The 19549-nt window shown below is 37.8% G+C and overlaps 1 protein-coding gene across 1 annotated transcript in view; it reads right to left on the bottom strand.

Annotated features, from left to right (window-relative positions):
• Positions 1–19549, bottom strand: part of crybg2 (crystallin beta-gamma domain containing 2) — a 173124-nt gene that overhangs the window by 24394 nt on the left and 129181 nt on the right. The window contains exons 9-13 of the mRNA XM_061983152.2: positions 18447–18565; positions 6569–6785; positions 847–986; positions 643–769; positions 520–555 (exon numbers count right to left, since the gene is read on the bottom strand). Of these exons, the coding sequence (XP_061839136.1) occupies positions 520–555; positions 643–769; positions 847–986; positions 6569–6785; positions 18447–18565 (639 nt within the window). The remainder of the gene's footprint in view (positions 1–519; positions 556–642; positions 770–846; positions 987–6568; positions 6786–18446; positions 18566–19549) is intronic.

The following is a 19549-nucleotide window of genomic DNA, read 5'->3' as shown; positions in this document are numbered from 1 at the left end:
CTGCCATTAAATTCTAAATGAATGATTATTTCCAAAAAAAAAAAAAAAAATTCTTTGCAGTCTATTCAATTGAATAGCCTGTTCACCTGTGGGATGTTCCAAATAACTTTTTGATGTGAATTCCTCAACTTTCTCAGTCTTTTTTGCCCTGTGTGCCAGCTTTTTTGAAACATGTTGCAGGCATCAAATTCCAAATGAGCTAATATTTGCAAAAAATAAAATTTTCCAGTTGGAACATTAAGTATCTTGTCTTTGCAGTCTATTCAATTGAATATAAGTTGAAAAGGATTTGCAAATCATTGTATTCTGTTTTTAGTTACTATTTACACAACGTGCCAACTTCACTGATTATGGGTTTTGTATAAAAGAGGGACTACAACAAAAGTATTGATCCCACCATGCTAGTATCAATCTGATACCGATACCCACCCACCTTGGTATTGACACTACCTATATTTAGATCAATAACCGCACTTCTTTAGACCCACGTTTGTTCACACCGTGTGAGTGCTTTCTCACCTTTGGTTCGCTGATATTTTCCACCCTGGGCTCACCCTACACAAAAAAGATGGAAGGAATTATGACTAATCAACATGCTCTCCAACGAGAAGTAAAGAAATTAAACACTGGATTGTGACTTACGACTTTGAGCGGATGCAATGACCCCACATAGGGCTGTTCCACGCCCCACGCTTCAGGATTGGAATACCCCCCGACCTCCAGGACGCGTGGCACCCCCTCAAAGAAGGGCTTGGCGAATACAAGCCATCTGCGTGAAATCAGATCAACTGAGATAATAATAATATTTTCTTCCCCCCCTGTGCAAAGTGCTTTGTTATTACTCACAGTCCGGCGTTTATGATGATGGAGTTGGCCTTGATGGGGAAACCAAAAATCCTTGCATCTTCAGACGTATCTCGAAAGATCACCTTCTTGCCTTCTGCGTTCACGTCTGGGAAGAGGCTGATTTCCGGCACGCTGTAGTCCTGAATGGGACGGGAATTTGGAATAATCAGCACAACTTAAAGGGGGAACATTATCACCAGACCTATGTAAGCGTCAATATATACCTTGATGTTGCAGAAAAAAGACCATATATTTTTTTAACCGATTTCCGAACTCTAAATGGGTGAATTTTGGCGAATTAAACGCCTTTCTAATATTCGCTCTCGGAGCGATGACGTCACAACGTGAGCTCTGTTATTTTCCGTTTTTTTCGACTGTTTTCCGTACCTTTGAGACATCATGCCTCGTCGGTGTGTTGTCGGAGGGTGTAACAACACGAACAGGGACGGATTCAAGTTGCACCAGTGGCCCAAAGATGCCAAAGTGGCAAGAAATTGGACGTTTGTTCCGCACACTTTACCGACGAAAGCTATGCTACGACAGAGATGGCAAGAATGTGTGGATATCCCGCGACACTCAAAGCAGATGCATTTCCAACGATAAAGTCAAAGAAATCTGCCGCCAGACCCCCATTGAATCTGCCGGAGTGTGTGAGCAATTCAGGGACAAAGGACCTCGGTAGCACGGCAAGCAATGGCGGCAGTTTGTTCCCGCAGACGAGCGAGCTAAACCCCCCTGGATGTCTTGGCTCACACCGTCCCGAAGATGATCAAGAGAAGAATATCGACCCTAGCTTCCCTGGCCTGCTGACATGAGGGTATGTCTACAGAATATATTAATTGATGAAAATTGGGCTGTCTGCACTCTCAAAGTGCATGTTGTTGCCAAATGTATTTCATATGCTGTACACCTAGTTCATAGTTGTTAATTTCCTTTAATGCCAAACAAACACATACCAATCGTTGGTTAGAAGGCGATCGCCGAATTCGTCCTCGCTTTCTCCCGTGTCGCTGGCTGTCGTGCCGTTTTCGTCGGTTTCGCTTGCATACGGTTCAAACCGAAATGGCTCAATAGCTTCAGTTTCTTCTTCAATTTCGTTTTCGCTACCTGCCTCCACACTACAACCATCCGTTTCAATACATTCGTAATCTGTTGAATCGCTTAAGCCGCTGAAATCCGAGTCTGAATCCGAGTTAATGTCGCTATAGCTTGCTGTTCTTTCCGCCATGTTTGTTTGTGTTGGCTTCACTATGTGACGTCACAGGAAAATGGACGGGTGTATATTACGATGGTTAAAATCAGGCACTTTGAAGCTTTTTTAAGGGATATTGCGTGATGGGTAAAATTTTGAAAAAAACTTCGAAAAATATAATAAGATAAATAGACACCTTTTTACCTGCACGCTGCCTCCCGCTGTTTCCGACATCTACAAAGCAATTAGCAACCGGCTGCCACCTACTGATATGGAAGAGTATTACACGGTTACTCTGCCGAGCTCTAGACAGCACCGACCCTCAACAACAACACATCATTTGCAGACTATAATTACTGGTTTGCAAAAAATATTTTTAACCCAAATAGGTGAAATTAGATAATCTCCCACAGCACACCAGACTGTATCTATCGGCACACTAGTGTGCCGCGGCACAGTGGTTGAAAAACACTGTCCTAGACACTAATCAGAGGCAGCTGAAACCAATCAGCACCCGATCAGAACTAAGGGAGTCCAAAAACCAAACAGAACAGGCTCCGGGCAGCGGATCACAACAATATTAGCCTACTATCAAAATGAGTACCGTATTTCTCGGACTATAAGTCGCAGTTTTTTTTCATAGTTTGGCCGGGCTCCAGTGCGACTTATATATGTTTTTTTTCTTTTTTTATTATGCATTTTCGGCAGGTGCGACTTATACTCCGGTGCGACTTATACCCCGAAAAATACGGTATGTGTGTTGCAGGCTGACGCAAATCCTCGTTGACTGAAATGTTGTAATTTTAATACTTATTCTACACATTTTTACAACATTGGAAAACATTAGTAAAACGCTGGTGTGTTGCTAAATGTTTATATACCGTATTTTTCCGAGTATAAGTCGCACCTGAGTATAAGTCGCACCTGCCGAAAATGCATAATAAAGAAGGAAAAAAACATATATAAGACGCATTATGAAAAAAAACTGCGACTTATAGTCCGAAAAATACGGTACTACATTACCCAGAAGGCTTAGCCGAAGTAGGTCTGAGCTCGTGTGCGGGAAGACGACAATTGTGCGGTTTCGGCAAAAACTAATCAATATTTTTTTCACACTTTGCTGTTTCTGCTTCGTCTATACCAGAAACAAAAATACGGTAAAGGTTGATAATGATTACATGTATTGTCATTACACATGCATGAAAAATAAAGGGCAACAAAATGTACATGTTTTTTTTTTCTCTTTGAGTTTTTATAAATAGAATAGCTAGATGTAATGGATAGAGAGTTAGGATATGAAAATATATGTTCCAAAAATACTAATGGGTAAAATCATATCATAATCATAAATAATCAGGTAGTTGATGAGAGCACAAATTACTTTTTACAGAATTCAAATTGTACAATACATTTAAGGGCCTCTTCATGCGGTGGAGTAGGCTGCAGTTTGAAACTTTACCACTAGGTGTCACTGCATTCCAAAGTAAGGTCCTCTATTGACTTTGCATGTTTGAATCACCATCATCACAAAAAACAGCACATGCACTTTTGAATGAAAGTTGAACAATTGAGTTTGTTGGGAGTGTATCTTTTTAAATGAATACACAAATATTACGATATTTTACAAAATTCACATATGGATGAGAGGGGGATGAACGCCGCTAATCTTTTACTTCTCAGACCACATCGTCGATCGGCATCTTTTACCATCAAGCAAAATGCGACAAATACGGCGAAACATTAACACAAAGGGTTAAAAACCACAAACATATAATGATTTTTTACATATCTATTTATAGTTGTGTAACAACATGTATTTATATTTGTGTTACATGATGATAATACAAGCATGTTTAACACATATAGTTAATATTGTTAGTAATTTAAAAGTGTTTAAAGATAATACAAGCATGTTTAACACATATAGTTAATATTGTTAATATGGTAAAGGTGTTTAAAGATAATACAAGCATGTTTAACACATATAATTAATATTGTTAATAAGTTAAAGGTGTTTAATGATAATACAAGCATGTTTAACACATAGTTAATAAGTTAAAGGTGTTTAAAGATAATGCAAGCATGTTTAACACATATAGTTAATATTGTTAACAAGTTAAAGGTGTTTAAGGATAATACAAGCATGTTTAACACATATAGTTAGTAAGTACCAGGTGTTTAAACATAATACAAACATGTTTAACACATATAGTTAATAAGTTCAAAGGTGTTTAAAGATAATACAAGCATGTTTAACACAAATAGTTAATTAGTTAAAGGTGTTTAAAGATAATACAAGCATGTTTTACACATATAGTTAATAAGTTCAAGGTGTTTAAAGATAATACAAGCATGTTAACACATTAAGTTAATAAGTTAAAGGTGTTTAAATATAATACAAGCATGTTTAACACATAGTTAATATTGTTAACAAGTTAAATGTGTTTAAGGATAATGCAAGCATGTTTAACACAAATAGTTAATATTGTTAATAAGTTAAAGGTGTTTAATGATAATACAATCATGTTTAACACATATAGTTAATAAGTTAAAGCTGTTTAAACATAATACAAGCATGCATAACACATATAATTAATAAGTTAAACGTATTTTAAGATAATACAAGCATGTTTAACATATAGTTAATAAGTTAAAGGTGTTTAAACATAATACAAGCATGTTTAACACATATAGCTAGCATGTGGTTTTGTTTGTCGTCAAATTTTTCAGTGATCATAACATTTCAAGCGAGAGGTATCAGTCTGCTGTCGACTATCAGTATCGCCCAACAATGAATCTGAGGCTGGCATATCGGAAATCGGTAAAACAGCAGGTTAATTCAAATGATGCTTTATGTTGGAAGTAGGTTTCTCTTTGTCATCCCACTGGGTTGAGTTTTTCCTTGCCCTGATGTGGGATCTGAGCCGAGGATGTCGTTGTGGCTTGTGCAGCCCTTTGAGACACTCGTGATTTAGGGCTGTATAAATAAACATTGATTGATTGATTGATTGATTGATGGTAGAACATCCGTATTTTGCCCAGGTCTGGTCTAGATGCTTAAAATAGGTTAAAATGTGTCAACAATGTTATATGATTAATTATACAACATTGATTTATATATTTGTTGCATTGTTAATAAGCACCCGTTACAACGTTATTCATGGATGATAACATTTCTAGTGAGCGGTATCAGTCGGATATCGCCTATTATTTGAACCTTCAGTTAAAGGCCTACTGAAACCCACTACTACCGACCACGCAGTCTGATAGTTTATATATCAATGATGAAATCTTAACATTGCAACACATGCCAATACGGCCGGGTTAGCTTACTAAAGTGCAATTTTAAATTTCGCGCGGAATATACTGCTGAAAACGTCTCGTTATGATGACGCCTGCGCGTGACGTCACGGATTGTAGAGGACATTTTGGGACAGCATGGTGGCCAGCTATTAAGTCGTCTGTTTTCATCGCAAAATTCCACAGTATTCTGGACGTCTGTGTTGGTGAATCTTTTGCAATTTGTTCAATGAACAATGGAGACAGCAAAGAAGAAAGCTGTAGGTGGGAAGCGGTGTATTGCGGCAGGTGTTGTGCCGGATAACGCACCTCCGCCGTAGAATGCACCCCCTGACTGTTGTGCCGGATAACACAGCCGGTGTTTCATTGTTTACATTCCCGAAAGATGACAGTCAAGCTTTACCATTGGCCTGTGGAGAACTGGGACAACAGAGACTCTTACCCGGAGGACTTTGAGTTGGATACGCAGACGCGGTACCGTGAGTACGCTTCCAAACATTTGATCGCTTGCCCGTACGTGCGTGCCGCTGTGTGCATGTCACGTATGTAACTTTGGGGACTTTGGGGAAATATAAGTGCTGTATGAACTTTGGGAAGGTGAACTGTGGGATTGAGTGTGTTGTGCAGGTGTTTGAGTTGTATTGGCGGGTGGGGGGAGGTGTTTGTTATGCGGGATTAATTTGTGGCATATTAAATATAAGCCTGGTTGTGTTGTGGCTAATAGAGTATATATATGTCTTGTGTTTATTTACTGTTTTAGTCATTCCCAGCTGAATATCAGGTCCCACCCGCCTCTCACAGCATCGCTCCCACTGCCCTCTAGTCCTTCACTCTCACTTTCCTCATCCACAAATCTTTCATCCTCGCTCAAATTAATGGGGGAAATCGTCGCTTTCTCGGTCCGAATCGCTCTCGCTGCTGGTGGCCATGATTGTAAACAATGTGCGGTTGTGAGGAGCTCCACAACCTGTGACGTCACGCGCATATCGTCTGCTACTTCCGGTACAGGCAAGGCTTTTTTATCAGCGACCAAAAGTTGCGAACTTTATCGTCGATGTTCTCTACTAAATAATTTCAGCAGAAATATGGCAATATCGCGAAATGATCAAGTATGACACACAGAATGGACCTGCTATCCCCGTTTGAATTAAGAAAATCACATTTCAGTAGGCCTTTTAACTGTCGACTAAACTAATCATACCTGGACAGGTGGGAAAAACAACAACTTACCCTCACAGCTCTTCGAACAGACCCAATGATGAACTTCTTGGCCGGCTTCGCTTCCGTCTGCTCCTCACTGGGTTCGTCCTTTTGCTGCCCGTTCTGCTGCTTCTCTCCATTCACCTGCTCCTCCTCGGGGGGGTTGAAGGGGCACGTGAGCTCTATGTCCCCCTCATCCAGGGCGATCTTCTCCCCTTTAAAGTTACGCTTCTCGTACAACACCCAGCTGGACAGGAAAAGAGGCCAATCAGGGTCACAGACACGGTTTATATATAGACCGCGGCTCGGCTTTTTCAACTAGAATTCGGAGGTAAAAAGTTGGTTTCGTGTTGCTTCAAATGTTTTTGTAAGAGTGTGTTATGCAACCTAGTGCTGCCAAATGATTTATTATTAAATTAGATATTTTGATTAATGGCTACAAGGCCTTGCTGAACTTATCTGCGGTACACTGCAAATTATTTGCCACTTTCCAAGATTAAAAACGTTATTTTTAGAGATTTCCATAGTTTTAAGGGCGAGTTAGCATATTTTTCGGACCATAGGGCGCACCGGATTATAAGGCGCACTGCCGATGAATGGTCTATTTTCGATCTTTTTGCATATATAAGGCGCACCAGATTACAGGGTGCATTAAAGGAGTCATATTATTATTATTTTTTTCTAAATGTAAAACACTTCCTTGTGGTCTACATAACATGTAATGGTAGTTCTTTGGTCAAAATGTTTCATAGATGATGTTTTACAGATCATCTTCAAGCCGCTTTCTGACAGTCGCTTCAGGATGCGCCGTTTTGTGGGCGGTCTTATTTACGTGGCTCACCTTCGACAGCGTCATCTTTGTTGTAGCGGTGTAGTGTGCAAGGACGGGAGTGGAAGAAGTGTCAAAAGATGGCGCTAACTGTTTTAATGACATTCAGACTTTACTTCAATCAATAACGGAGCAGCATCTCCTCATCCGGAAACAACAACAACGCCGGACATGTGTCCCGTGAAAAACCGTCCGACCGGAACTCTCTATTAATTAAAGTTCTTTGGGTGTATAATGTAAACTCACTACACCGGTATGTTTTAGCGCTTTCATGGCGAGTTTACTGACAGATATAAGTAAGAACTTTACACTACTTTATATTAGAAATGGCAACAGCGGAGGATGAATGTCACATAACAAGAAGATAGAGAAAAAGAAGAAGCTTATCAGCTAAGGTGTCGGCACGGACTACAAAGGCGGACGCGCACAATTTTTCAGGACTTATGCAGATTCCAAATATAGATCAGCAGGTACCAGAAGGTAAGAAAAGTTGCTTTTGTATAACATTTTTTTATAACAAAACGCCTTATACACACTCGTACGTTGAAGCACAGTACAATCCATCAAGCGGTGCGGCTTCATAGCTTACCAAAGTCGTACTAAAACATTTTAATAGATTTTTGAGCGCCGTGTGTAATGTTCTATATTTTCAATGGAACATATACAATGTTGGTGTTGTTTACTTGAGTCATATTATCTCTTATGTTTGACTGCCATCTACTGGTCACACTTATCATTACACCACAAACCCAATAAAATTGCTTCGAGGTCGGTTAGCAAAACCAGAATGATTCCGTACATTAGGCGCACCGGGTTATAAGGCGCACTGTCGAGTTTTGAGGGGAAAAAAAATATTTTAAGTGCGCTGAAAATACGATACTTATTTTTAGTCAGTGACTTTATATAGTAATCTTTGTATAATTATATTTGGTCTATTTCATTTTTAAAATGTTAAAACTGAAATTATTTCTAAGTTCGCAATCCTCGCCACCATGGCGGCAAATAAAATATGTTTAGGACAAGGAATCGCTAAACATGCTATACTACACACCGCAGCACCATTATTTTGACTCGGAGGCCACATTGATAGAAAATAACGCATCTGAGGGGCCAGTGTGTGTTTATTTTACGTGTATTTTATTGTTAAAATATTTATTATTAAACTTTAACTGTAAAAAATCTGCTGTATGTGCGCTTGGGTCTCTTTTTCAGGAACACTAATACAAAAACGTACAAAATAATGTCTGATAAAATGCTAAAAAATCTAATTGTGACAGGGCAACTTTAAAAAAAAAGGGGGAATTTAATTTCACAGTTTTTCACTGAATAAGACACCCAGAATGTACATAAAAATAAAGAATGTGGGAGTTAGAATATTAACTATGACCAATAAAACACTGAATATTAAAAACACATGCAAGTGTAAGCCATTGCTAAACTGTTGTTTATTTTTAATGGTTTGATGGCAACATACTTGCCAACCTTGAGACCTCCGATTTCGGGAGGTGGGGGGCGTGGTTGGGGGCGTGGTTAAGAGGGGAGGAGTATATTGACAGCTAGAATTCACCAAGTCAAGTATTTCATACATATATATATATATATATATATATATATATATATAGATAGCTACATCCTGAAAATATGCAAACAAACTGTGTTTAGATAATTGATACTTCAAACTTGCATAAATAAATATTAAGGAATATAACATAACTTGGCTTCTGAGAGTTTCAAAATGTAAAGAATAAAATGCTAAAGTTGTTGATAAACAAGCAATTATTTTAATAATTAAATATGGTCATTTTAAATGAATTATTATGATAATTTAAAATCAATTATTTCAAATATGTTTATTTTAATGTATAATTCTATGGCTGGATGTAATAAGGAGTCACGAAAAAATACAAATAAAAATACAATTAATTTTGATGTTTTTAGCAAAATATAGTAAAAATGTACTTAGTTTTTTTTTTTTTTTAATTAATAAATATATTCATTTTTAGGTAAGATAAACATAGTAATACAATTTATCTCTAGTCTGGATGATTTAGTTCTTGTTGTCCTCCTGTCATGAAAAAAGGCTGTCCTCACTCAGGTTGCATGGAGCTGGAGGGGGCGTGGCTTCCAGCTCCGGCTGAAAATCGGGAGATTTTCGGGAGAATATTTGTCCCGGGAGGTTTTCGGGAGAGGCACTGAATTTCGGGAGTCTCCCGGAAAATTCGGGAGGGTTGGCAAGTATGGATGGCAACGGAAATGAGTGATAATAATGATTTGTAATGACTTTTATATTGTATTCTTATTATTATTGATATTGTTGTTATTCATTTTTGTTTAACCCTTTTTGGATTTTATACGCAACCTTTTAATTGCTCTGTCGCTTGCTATTTGAAGTCCTGCTGGGCTGGGAATGGTTTGGAATTGGAATTGTGTCTTGTATTATTATTTGTTATTTTGTTGGACCGTTTGATATTCTGTGGGATTTTTGTAAATAAAATAGAGAGGGAAAAAAAAAAAAAAAAAGAACATATGAACGCCGCTAATCTTTTACTTCTCAGACCACAACGTCGATCGACATCTTTTACGATCAAGCAAAATGCGACAAAACATTAAAACAAAGGGTAAAAAAAACACCCATGATCTGATATGATATCACTGTTCTGCAGAAATCTGCTACCGTGTCAGTCCGCCTTTTGTGCTGGCTGCTATAAAAACAAACCCTTCCCACCCGAATACCACTCAAAAGCACCGATTCCAAAAATTGGACTACTTTCATATTGGCGACTAAAGTTTCAATGTTAAATGTTTAAAAATAATAATTTGGAGATACAGTGAGTGATTGCTAACCACTAAGTTAAAGCTCTTAAATGTAAACAGAGGTGGGCGGATCAATACTATCAGTATATGGTCGATACTACAGTGATCGGATTGATATGTCTTATTATGACAAAGTCGTTTTTGTTGTTGTTTACAAACTCAGGAAATAAGTCCTGGGACACAGAAAGGCTTTATGGCAAAAACCAAAGGATTTAAATGGGAGCTAATAGTAGGAAACAACTTAAATATTCACTTATCTGATTATAATTGCAATGAGCTTTAAAAAGAGCATATCTAGACCAAACAAATTGCGTGATTACCGTATTTTTCGGACTATAAGTCGCAGTTTTTTTCATACTTTGGTCCAGTGCGACTTATATACAGGTAAAAGCCAGTAAATTAGAATATTTTGAAAAACTTGATTTATTTCAGTAATTGCATTCAAAAGGTGTAACTTGTACATTATATTTATTCATTGCACACAGACTGATGCATTCAAATGTTTATTTCATTTAATTTTGATGATTTGAAGTGGCAACAAATGAAAATCCAAAATTCCGTGTGTCACAAAATTAGAATATTACTTAAGGCTAATACAAAAAAGGGATTTTTAGAAATGTTGGCCAACTGAAAAGTATGAAAATGAAAAATATGAGCATGTACAATACTCAATACTTGGTTGGAGCTCCTTTTGCCTCAATTACTGCGTTAATGCGGCGTGGCATGGAGTCGATGAGTTTCTGGCACTGCTCAGGTGTTATGAGAGCCCAGGTTGCTCTGATAGTGGCCTTCAACTCTTCTGTGTTTTTGGGTCTGGCATTCTGCATCTTCCTTTTCACAATACCCCACAGATTTTCTATGGGGCTAAGGTCAGGGGAGTTGGCGGGCCAATTTAGAACAGAAAATTAAAAAATGTTTATTTCATTTAATTTTGATGATTTGAAGTGGCAACAAATGAAAATCCAACCATGCAAATTTTGCATTTCCTTTGGAAATCGAGGTCCCAGAGTCTGGAGGAAGACAGGAGAGGCACAGGATCCACGTTGCCTGAAGTCTAGTGTAAAGTTTCCACCATCAGTGATGGTTTGGGGTGCCATGTCATCTGCTGGTGTCGGTCCATTCTGTTTCCTGAGATCCAGGGTCAACGCAGCCGTCTACCAGCAAGTTTTAGAGCACTTCATGCTTCCTGCTGCTGACCTGCTCTATGGAGATGGAGATTTCAAGTTCCAACAGGACTTGGCGCCTGCACACAGCGCAAAATCTACCCGTGCCTGGTTTACGGACCATGGTATTTCTGTTCTAAATTGGCCCGCCAACTCCCCTGACCTTAGCCCCATAGAAAATCTGTGGGGTATTGTGAAAAGGAAGATGCAGAATGCCAGACCCAAAAATGCAGAAGAGTTGAAGGCCACTATCAGAGCAACCTGGGCTCTCATAACACCTGAGCAGTGCCAGAAACTCATCGACTCCATGCCACGCCGCATTAACGCAGTAATTGAGGCAAAAGGAGCTCCAACCAAGTATTGAGTATTGTACATGCTCATATTTTTCATTTTCATACTTTTCAGTTGGCCAACATTTCTAAAAATACCTTTTTTGTATTAGCCTTAAGTAATATTCTAATTTTGTGACACACGGAATTTTGGATTTTCATTTGTTGCCACTTCAAATCATCAAAATTAAATGAAATAAACATTTGAATGCATCAGTCTGTGTGCAATGAATAAATATAATGTACAAGTTACACCTTTTGAATGCAATTACTGAAATAAATCAAGTTTTTCAAAATATTCTAATTTACTGGCTTTTACCTGTATGTTTTTTTTCCTTTTTTATTATGCATTTTCGGCAGGTGCGCCTTATACTCCGGTGCGACTTATACTCCGAAAAATACGGTAATCTGCTTTTATACATTGTTTATTCGAGATGGGTATTGTTTACATTTGAACCGATATTAGTCACAAATAGTTGCAAAACATGCAAATGTTTGTGAAAGAAAATAAAAAAAACCCAATGCCTTTGACTTTGCATGGAATTTTGTGACATCCAAGTTGAACACACAGGTACCGTATTTTCGGGACTCGAGGCTGCTTCTTTTATTTTTACGCTTTGTGTCACGTTGTGTAAATGGTAAATAAAAACAGAATACAATGATTTGCAAATCCTTTTCAACTTAAATTCAATTGAATAGACTGCAAAGACAAGATACTTAACGTTCGAACTGGAAAACTTTGTTATTTTTTGCAAATATTAGCTCATTTGAAATTTGATGCCTGCAACATGTTTCAAAAAAGCTGGCAGCAGTGGTAAAAAAGACTGAGAAAGTTGAGGAATGCTCATCGAACACTTATTTGGAACATCCCACAGGTGAACAGGCTAATTGGGAACAGGTGGGTGCCATGATTGGGTATAAAAGCAGCTTCCATGAAATGCTCAGTCATTCACAAACAAGGACGGGGCGAGGGTCACCACTTTGTCAACAAATGCGTGAGCAAATTGTCGAACAGTTTAAGAACAACATTTCTCAACCAGCTATTGCAAGGAATTTACGGAATTTCACCATCTACGGTCCGTAATATCATCAAAAAGTTCAGAGAATCTGGAGAAATCACTTCACGTAAGCAATGATATTACGATAATATTGCATCAAAAAGCGACATCGGTGTGTAAAGGATATCACCACATGGGCTCCGGAACACTTCAGAAAACCGCTGTCAGTAACTACAGTTTGTCGCTACATCTGTAAGTGCAAGTTAAAACTCTACTATGCAAGGCGAAAGCCATTTATCAACAACACCCAGAAACATGAATTCCACCTGAAAAGCTTCAAAAATTGGTCTCCTCAGTTCCCAAACGTTTACTGAGTGTTGTTAAAAGGAAAGGCCATGTAACACAGTGGTAAAAATGCCACTGTGACAACTTTTTTGCAATGTGTTGCTGCCATTAAATTCAAGTTAAAACTCTACTATGCAAAGCAAAAGCCATTTATCAACAACACCCAGAAACAAGAATTCCACCTGAAAAGCTTCAAAAATGGGTCTCCTCAGTTCCCAAACGTTTACTGAGTGTTGTTATAAGGAAAGGCCATGTAACACAGTGGTAAAAATGCCTCTGTGACAACTTTTTTGCAATGTGTTGCTGCCATTAAATTCAAGTTAAAACTTTACTATACAAAGCAAAAGCCATTTATCAACAACACCCAGAAACAAGAATTCCACCTGAAAAGCTTCAAAAATTGGTCTCCTCTGTTCCCAAACGTTTACTGAGTGTTGTTAAAAGAAAAGGCCATGTAACACAGTGGTAAAAATGCCCCTGTGACAACTTTTTTGCAATGTGTTGCTGCCATTAAACTCAAGTTAAAACTCTACTATGCAAAGCAAAAGCCATTTATCAACAACACCCAGAAACAAGAATTCCACCTGAAAAGCTTCAAAAATGGGTCTCCTCAGTTCCCAAATGTTTACTGAGTGTTGTTATAAGGAAAGGCCATGTAACACAGTGGTAAAAATGCCTCTGTGACAACTTTTTTGCAATGTGTTGCTGCCATTAAATTCAAGTTAAAACTCTACTATGCAAAGCAAAAGCCATTTATCAACAACACCCAGAAACAAGAATTCCACCTGAAAAGCTTCAAAAATGGGTCTCCTCAGTTCCCAAACGTTTACTGAGTGTTGTTAAAAGAAAATGCCATGTAACACAGTGGTAAAAATGCCCCTGTGACAACTTTTTTGCAATGTGTTGCTGCCATTAAATTCAAGTTAAAACTCTACTATGCAAAGCAAAAGCCATTTATCAACAACACCCAGAAACAAGAATTCCACCTGAAAAGCTTCAAAAATTGGTCTCCTCAGTTCCCAAACGTTTACTGAGTGTTGTTAAAAGAAAAGGCCATGTAACACAGTGGTAAAAATGCCCCTGTGACAACTTTTTTGCAATGTGTTGCTGCCATTAAATTCAAGTTAAAACTCTACTGTACAAAGCAAAAGCCATTTATCAACAACACCCAGAAACAAGAATTCCACCTGAAAAGCTTCAAAAATTGGTCTCCTCAGTTCCCAAACATTTACTGAGTGTTGTTAAAAGAAAAGGCCATGTAACACAGTGGTAAAAAGGCCCCTGTGACAACTTTTTTGCAATGTGTTGCTGCCATTAAATTCAAGTTAAAACTCTACTATGCAAAGCAAAAGCCATTTATCAACAACACCCAGAAACAAGAATTCCACCTGAAAAGCTTCAAAAATTGGTCTCCTCAGTTCCCAAATGTTTACTGAGTTTTGTTAAAAGAAAAGGCCATGTAACACAGTGGTAAAAATGCCCCTGTGACAACTTTTTTGCAATGTGTTGCTGCCATTAAATTCAAGTTAAAACTCTACTATGCAAAGCAAAAGCCATTTATCAACAACACCCAGAAACAAGAATTCCACCTAAAAGCTTCAAAAATTGGTCTCCTCAGTTCCCAAACGTTTACTGAGTGTTGTTAAAAGAAAAGGCCATGTAACACAGTGGTAAAAATGCCCCTGTGACAACTTTTTTGCAATGTGTTGCTGCCAGTAAATTCAAGTTAAAACTCTACTATGCAAAGCAAAAGCCATTTATCAACAACACCCAGAAACAAGAATTCCACCTGAAAAGCTTCAAAAATTGGTCTCCTCAGTTCCCAAACGTTTACTGAGTGTTGTTAAAAGGTAAGGCCATGTAACACAGTGGTAAAAATGCCCCTGTGACAACTTTTTTGCAATGTGTTGCTGCCATTAAATTCAAGTTAAAACTCTACTATGCAAAGCAAAGGCTATTTATCAACAACACCCAGAAACAAGAATTCCACCTGAAAAGCTTCAAAAATTGGTCTCAGTTCCCAAACGTTTACTGAGTGTTGTTAAAAGAAAAGGCCATGTAACACAGTGGTAAAAATGCCCCTGTGACAACTTTTTTGCAATGTGTTGCTGCCATTAAATTCAAGTTAAAACTCTACTATGCAAAGCAAAAGCCATTTATCAACAACACCCAGAAACAAGAATTCCACCTGAAAAGCTTAAAAAATTGGTCTCCTCAGTTCCCAAATGTTTACTGAGTTTTGTTAAAAGAAAAGGCCATGTAACACAGTGGTAAAAATGCCCCTGTGACAACTTTTTTGCAATGTGTTGCTGCCATTAAATTCAAGTTAAAACTCTACTATGCAAAGCAAAAGCCATTTATCAACAACACCCAGAAACAAGAATTCCACCTGAAAAGCTTCAAAAATTGGTCTCCTCAGTTTCCAAACGTTTACTGAGTGTTGTTAAAAGAAAAGGCCATGTAACACAGTGGTAAAAATGCCCCTGTGACAACTTTTTTGCAATGTGTTGCTGCCATTAAATTCAAGTTAAAACTCTACTATGCAAAGCAAAAGCCATTTATCAACAACACCCAGAAACAAGAATTCCACCTGAAAAGCTTCAAAAATTGGTCTCCTCAGTTCCCAAACGTTTACTGAGTGTTGTTAAAAGGTAAGGCCATGTAACACAGTGGTAAAAATGCCCCTGTGACAACTTTTTTGCAATGTGTTGCTGCCATTAAATTCAAGTTAAAACTCTACTATGCAAAGCAAAGGCTATTTATCAACAACACCCAGAAACAAGAATTCCACCTGAAAAGCTTCAAAAATTGGTCTCAGTTCCCAAACGTTTACTGAGTGTTGTTAAAAGAAAAGGCCATGTAACACAGTGGTAAAAATGCCCCTGTGACAACTTTTTTGCAATGTGTTGCTGCCATTAAATTCAAGTTAAAACTCTACTATGCAAAGCAAAAGCCATTTATCAACAACACCCAGAAACAAGAATTCCACCTGAAAAGCTTAAAAAATTGGTCTCCTCAGTTCCCAAATGTTTACTGAGTGTTGTTAAAAGAAAAGGCCATGTAACACAGTGGTAAAAATGCCCCTGTGACAACTTTTTTGCAATGTGTTGCTGCCATTAAATTCCAGGTAAAACTCTACTATGCAAAGCAAAAGCCATTTATCAACAACACCCAGAAACAAGAATTCCACCTGAAAAGCTTCAAAAATTGGTCTCCTCAGTTCCCAAACGTTTCCTGAGTGTTGTTAAAAGAAAAGGCCATGTAACACAGTGGTAAAAATGCCCCTGTGACAACTTTTTTGCAATGTGTTGCTGCCATTAAAGTCAATTTAAAACTCTACTATGCAAAGCAAAGGCCATTTATCAACAACACCCAGAAACAAGAATTCCACCTGAAAAGCTTCAAAAATTGGTCTCCTCAGTTCCCAAACGTTTACTGAGTCTTGTTAAAAGGAAAGGCCATGTAACACAGTGGTAAAAAAAAACCTGTGACAACTTTTTTGCAATGTGTTGCTGCCATTAAATTCCAGGTAAAACTCTACTATGCAAAGCAAAAGCCATTTATCAACAACACCCAGAAACAAGAATTCCACCTGAAAAGCTTCAAAAATTGGTCTCCTCAGTTCCCAAACGTTTCCTGAGTGTTGTTAAAAGAAAAGGCCATGTAACACAGTGGTAAAAATGCCCCTGTGACAACTTTTTTGCAATGTGTTGCTGCCATTAAAGTCAATTTAAAACTCTACTATGCAAAGCAAAGGCCATTTATCAACAACACCCAGAAACAAGAATTCCACCTGAAAAGCTTCAAAAATTGGTCTCCTCAGTTCCCAAACGTTTACTGAGTCTTGTTAAAAGGAAAGGCCATGTAACACAGTGGTAAAAAAAACCCTGTGACAACTTTTTTGCAATGTGTTGCTGCCATTAAATTCAAGTTAAAACTCTACTGTACAAAGCAAAAGCCATTTATCAACAACACCCAGAAACAAGAATTCCACCTGAAAAGCTTCAAAAATTGGTCTCAGTTCCCAAACGTTTACAGAGTGTTGTTAAAAGAAAAGGCCATGTAACACAGTGGTAAAAATGCCCCTGTGACAACTTTTTTGCAATGTGTTGCTGCCATTAAATTCAAGTTAAAACTCTACTATGCAAAGCAAAAGCCATTTATCAACAACACCCAGAAACAAGAATTCCACCTGAAAAGCTTCAAAAATTGGTCTCCTCAGTTCCCAAACATTTACTGAGTGTTGTTAAAAGGAAAGGCTATGTAACACAGTGGTAAAAATGCCCCTGTGACAACTTTTTTGCAATGTGTTGCTGCCATTAAATTCAAGTTAAAACTCTACTATGCAAAGCAAAAGCCATTTATCAACAACACCCAGAAACAAGAATTCCACCTGAAAAGCTTCAAAAATTGGTCTCCTCAGTTCCCAAACGTTTACTGAGTGTTGTTAAAAGGGAAAGGCCATGTAACACAGTGGTAAAAATGCCCCTGTGACAACTTTTTTGCAATGTGTTGCTGCCATTAAATTCAAGTTAAAACTCTACTATGCAAAGCAAAAGCCATTCATCAACAACACCCAGAAACAAGAATTCCACCTGAAAAGCTTCAAAAATTGGTCTCCTCAGTTCCCAAAAGTTTACTGAGTGTTGTTAAAAGGAAAGGCCATGTAACACAGTGGTAAAAATGCTCCTGTGACAACTTTTTTGCAATGTGTTGCTGCCATTAAATTCAAGTGAAAACTCTACTATGCAAAGCAAAAGCCATTTATCAACAACACCCAGAAACAAGAATTCCACCTGAAAAGCTTCAAAAATTGGTCTCCTCAGTTCCCAAACATTTACTGAGTCTTGTTAAAAGGAAAGGCCATGTAACACAGTGGTAAAAATGCCCCTGTGACAACTTTTTTGCAATGTGTTGCTGCCAATAAATTCAAGTTAAAACTCTACTATACAAAGCAAAAGCCATTTATCAACAACACCCAGAAACAAGAATTCCACCTGAAAAGCTTCAAAAATGTGTCTCCTCAGTTCCCAAACGTTTACTGAGTGTTGTTAAAAGAAAAGGCCATGTAACACAGTGGTAAAAATGCCCCTGTGACAACTTTTTTGCAATGTGTTGCTGCCATTAAATTCTAAGTTAATGATCATTTGCTAAAAAAAAAAAATGTTTCTCAGTTCAAATATTAAATATCTTGTCTTTGCAGTCTGTTCAATTGAATATAAGTTGAAAAGGTTTTGCAAATCATTGTATTCTGTTTTTATTTACCATTTACACAACGTGCCAACTTCACTGGTTTTGGGGTTTGTATAATAAAGTGACTCCAATACGGATATGCACATTTGAATCAAAATATATTTTGGAAATGATTGCCTTAGAGAAATAGGTCTTTTTTTTTTTTTTTTTTTGTATGAATTCTTTGGAAGCACTCACCCTCCTCTGACCACCCTGATAGAGATGGTCTCCTGCAGGTCCCAAGATGTAGCGTCGACAACATCGCTATGCAGCTCGATCCTCTGGCCACACAAGCCAGGCCGGTCGAAAATATACAGCTGTACAGGTGATGCACAGAAATAAGAATGACTATTTTGCATGACCAGATCACAAAATGTACAAACACGTAGGATATTTCGGGATTACTGTCGGATAGAGTTGTCTCGATACCAATATTTTGGTACCGGTACCAAAATGTATTTCGATGCTTTTCGATACTTTCCTAAATAAAGGGCACCACAAAAAATGGCATTATTGCCTTGTTTTTAACAAAAAAATCTTAGGGTACATTAAACATATGTTTCTTATTGCAAGTTTGTCCTTAAATAAAATAGTGAACATACAAGACAACTTGTCTTTTAGTAGTAAGTAAACAAACAAAGACTCCTAATTTAGCTGCGGACATATGCAGTAACATATTGTGTCATTTATCTACCTATTATTTTGTCAACATTATAAAGGACAAGCTGTAAAAAATTATTATTAATCTACTCGTTCATTTAATATCTGCTTACGTTCTGTTTCAACATGTTCTATCTACACTTCTGTTAAAATGTAATAATCACTTATTCTTCTGATGTTTGATGCTTTACATTAGTTTTGGACGATACCACAAATGTAGGTATCAAATCGATACCAAGTAGTTACAGGATCATACATCAGTCATTTTTAAGTTCTCATGTGGGATGTATTTCCTGAGTTTGTGAATATAATATGAATATGAAATATTGATGTAATCATAGTAGTATCGACTAGATACGCTCTTGTACTTGGTATCATTACAGTGGATGTCAGGTGTGGATCCACCCATGGCATTTGTTTACATTTTGACGCCGGTGAGCTACGGTGTGTAGTGAAGCATGTTTAGCTATTCCTCGTCCTGCAGGGATGATACTTGGAAGAAACTTACTTTATTTGTCGCCATGGAGACCAGGATTAGTGATTTAAATGTAGCTAAAACACTGCGGATGGACGTTAGCCATGTCTTAAAGCACCTCTTCCTGAGGGCGTTTCAGTGTTATAACTTCACCTTTATCGTTAGT

The sequence above is a fragment of the Nerophis lumbriciformis genome, linkage group LG21, assembly GCF_033978685.3.
Source record: "Nerophis lumbriciformis linkage group LG21, RoL_Nlum_v2.1, whole genome shotgun sequence".
Lineage (NCBI taxonomy): Eukaryota > Metazoa > Chordata > Actinopteri > Syngnathiformes > Syngnathidae > Nerophis > Nerophis lumbriciformis.
Note: the sequence above shows the minus strand (reverse complement) of the source record. Positions and strands in the feature narration are given on the sequence as shown.